Source organism: Penaeus monodon, chromosome 42 (assembly GCF_015228065.2).
Source record: "Penaeus monodon isolate SGIC_2016 chromosome 42, NSTDA_Pmon_1, whole genome shotgun sequence".
Taxonomy (NCBI): domain Eukaryota; kingdom Metazoa; phylum Arthropoda; class Malacostraca; order Decapoda; family Penaeidae; genus Penaeus; species Penaeus monodon.
The window spans coordinates 6,551,283-6,553,596 of record NC_051427.1 but is presented as its reverse complement, the minus strand read 5'-3'; the positions used below and the strand labels follow the sequence as shown (position 1 = coordinate 6,553,596).

Here is a 2,314-nt window from a genome sequence, read left to right as displayed (position 1 = left end):
GGGTGACAGTGACAGTTCTTGATATTGATTATATCAGGTGTTCAATAGGGGATGAAAATATCAGGTACCAAGACATTGAAAGATCTGTGTTACCATTTTTATCGTTTATATTGATTACAGTGATCATGGTTCTTTTATACAGACTGTATTATCCAGAGCACTGCTATGTGACTTAGTATTAATGTAGGGTTACAATTTGTGCAATGCTGTTTGCTTCTCCTTGTTGATCTGCTAAATTCGATATAATACAAGAAAGTAAAGAAGCCGGTGAGTTCAATCTTCAAACTGAAAGGCCAAATTAGTGCTATACAGGTTTCTAGATGTCTGAACAATTTTCTCCCAACAGAATTCCGCAGCTGCACAAACATCAGCGAAGCTTTGCAGACAAGGATCGGCCTCAGCGAGAACCAAATTCGGGAACAGCAAGAAGCGAACACCCAGCTGGAAGCAAAGCGCAGGGAGATGGAGGAGAGAATCCGCCAGGCAAAGATGACCAAGCAACAGTTGCAAGAACAGCTCCTCCAACTGCAGACGGAGGAGCTGCAACTGAAACACGAGGAAGTGCAGGCCAAGACAGAGAACCTCCAGGCCAAGAGAGCACAAGGAGAGAAAGCGCGGCTGAACAGCGAGATCAGTCTGCTTAAGCACGAGCTTCTCCTTGCCAAGGAACGGAGCCATCATATCGAAACGCAGATTTCTTCCATTAGACAAAAGGTCGCACAGGCCACCGGAACTAAAAACGAATTAACACAGAGTAAAGATACAAAAGCAGCTACGAAAAATTCCTTATCCCAAAATCTAGAGGAAGAAGTGACTCTAATCACACAACACTCTGATGAAAATGGCCGTCTACAAGAGGACATTGACCGCACTAGAGCAACAAGCGAGAATCTCACGAAGACCAAGTCAGAGTTGGAGCAAAAACTGAACGCACTGAACATTCAGAAGGGAGAGTTACGCAGGGGAATGCAGCTTGCTGGGGAATCGGAGAAGTCGGTACAGGCTTCTATCGCGAGAGTACGACAGGAAATTCAGAAAATTGAATCTAATATTAAGAGCATAGAAAGAGATATGGTGTATTGTTAGCGACATAGACTTCTTGTTCCAAGATCTTGAATATAAGGAAAAAAAATAGATTATTACAGTAACTTAGTCTGTATGAAGATTTTATTTCTAATAAACTACTAAAACCTTCAGACTATAACATATCCTTAATATACACAATATAAAGGTCCAGCTAACAAAATAAAAATAATGAAAATGATAAAAAAATAATAAAAACGAAAATAAATAAATAATAGTCCTGTTCTAGTTAAATTTACGTGTTATGCTGGCCTATGTAGGGTGATGACCTGAGCAGCTTACAAGGGATAGTCGTGAAATGTGTAGTGAGAATAAGGTTCAGTGAAGCTTACCATAAAATAAGTATAAGAAAAATTAGAAATGATTATCTTGTGTTACATATAAATATTCTGGTTTAGCTGTCGTAAGAAGTTTCTGAACCCCCTCTGGTAAGATAACCACCAATTGGCAATACTTGCAGTAAACTGAATATTTATGAATAAACGGTTTCCGACGTGACTGATAGAAGGTTGTACAGTCATGGGCGATATTAAAAGATATTAAAAGATATATATAGGAAGAGGGGCCATAGGGAGAAATGACCAAGTGCAGCAATTTATTGATACAGGTACGTGACTAGGCCATGTCCAACAGACAGACAACTATGATAAGGAAATGTGAAGAATTGGATGTTGAGGCAGAGAAGGAGGTCTATGGACAGTCAGAATATTAAGAATATACTTATATTAAGCAAATATCAGTGCATATAACGACAGGGTATAAATAACATAGAATTTCTGAGTAAATAAAGTCTAAGCAAATTAACGACTGTCTGAGAATTAATCTACATACTGATACTTAAGTATGAAAAAATACACTTTTCTCTCTTTGTACAATTCTGAAGGTATAAACAATAGGCCTTTTTTGTAGCATCCCGGATCTCTCAACACTCGCCAGAAAAAAACAATATAGTCGAATTTTGTACTGACATACAAAGTTTTGATTTTTTCACATAAAAAAAATCAGTAGAAAACCATTAAAGCACCATTAAAATAAACCGGATGATTTTTTATTACTAGCAAAACACCGTGGAAGCTTCAAATAAATTGGAAAACTACATGACTACTCGGCAACTTATATTAATACAAACCATTCTTTGCTTTGCAAGGCTGTGGAAAGTGTTGGGATAATCAAAGATGGATATTAGTATAAGGATACTTTATTTCATGTATCTATGATATACCTCATATTA

The 2,314-nt window shown here is 37.5% G+C and overlaps 1 protein-coding gene across 3 annotated transcripts in view; it reads left to right on the top strand.

Annotated features, from left to right (window-relative positions):
• Positions 1-1,196, top strand: part of LOC119598866 (myosin-7-like) — a 4,549-nt gene extending 3,353 nt beyond the window's left edge. Inside the window, exon 4 of one of the 3 annotated variants that reach the window (XM_037948557.1) lies at positions 347-1,196. In XM_037948557.1, the coding sequence (XP_037804485.1) occupies positions 347-1,086 (740 nt within the window). In that variant the 3' untranslated portion in view covers positions 1,087-1,196. The remainder of the gene's footprint in view (positions 1-346) is intronic. The other 2 variants (XM_037948556.1, XM_037948558.1) reach the window with 2 other exon arrangements.
• Positions 1,197-2,314: the final 1,118 nt, after the last annotated feature.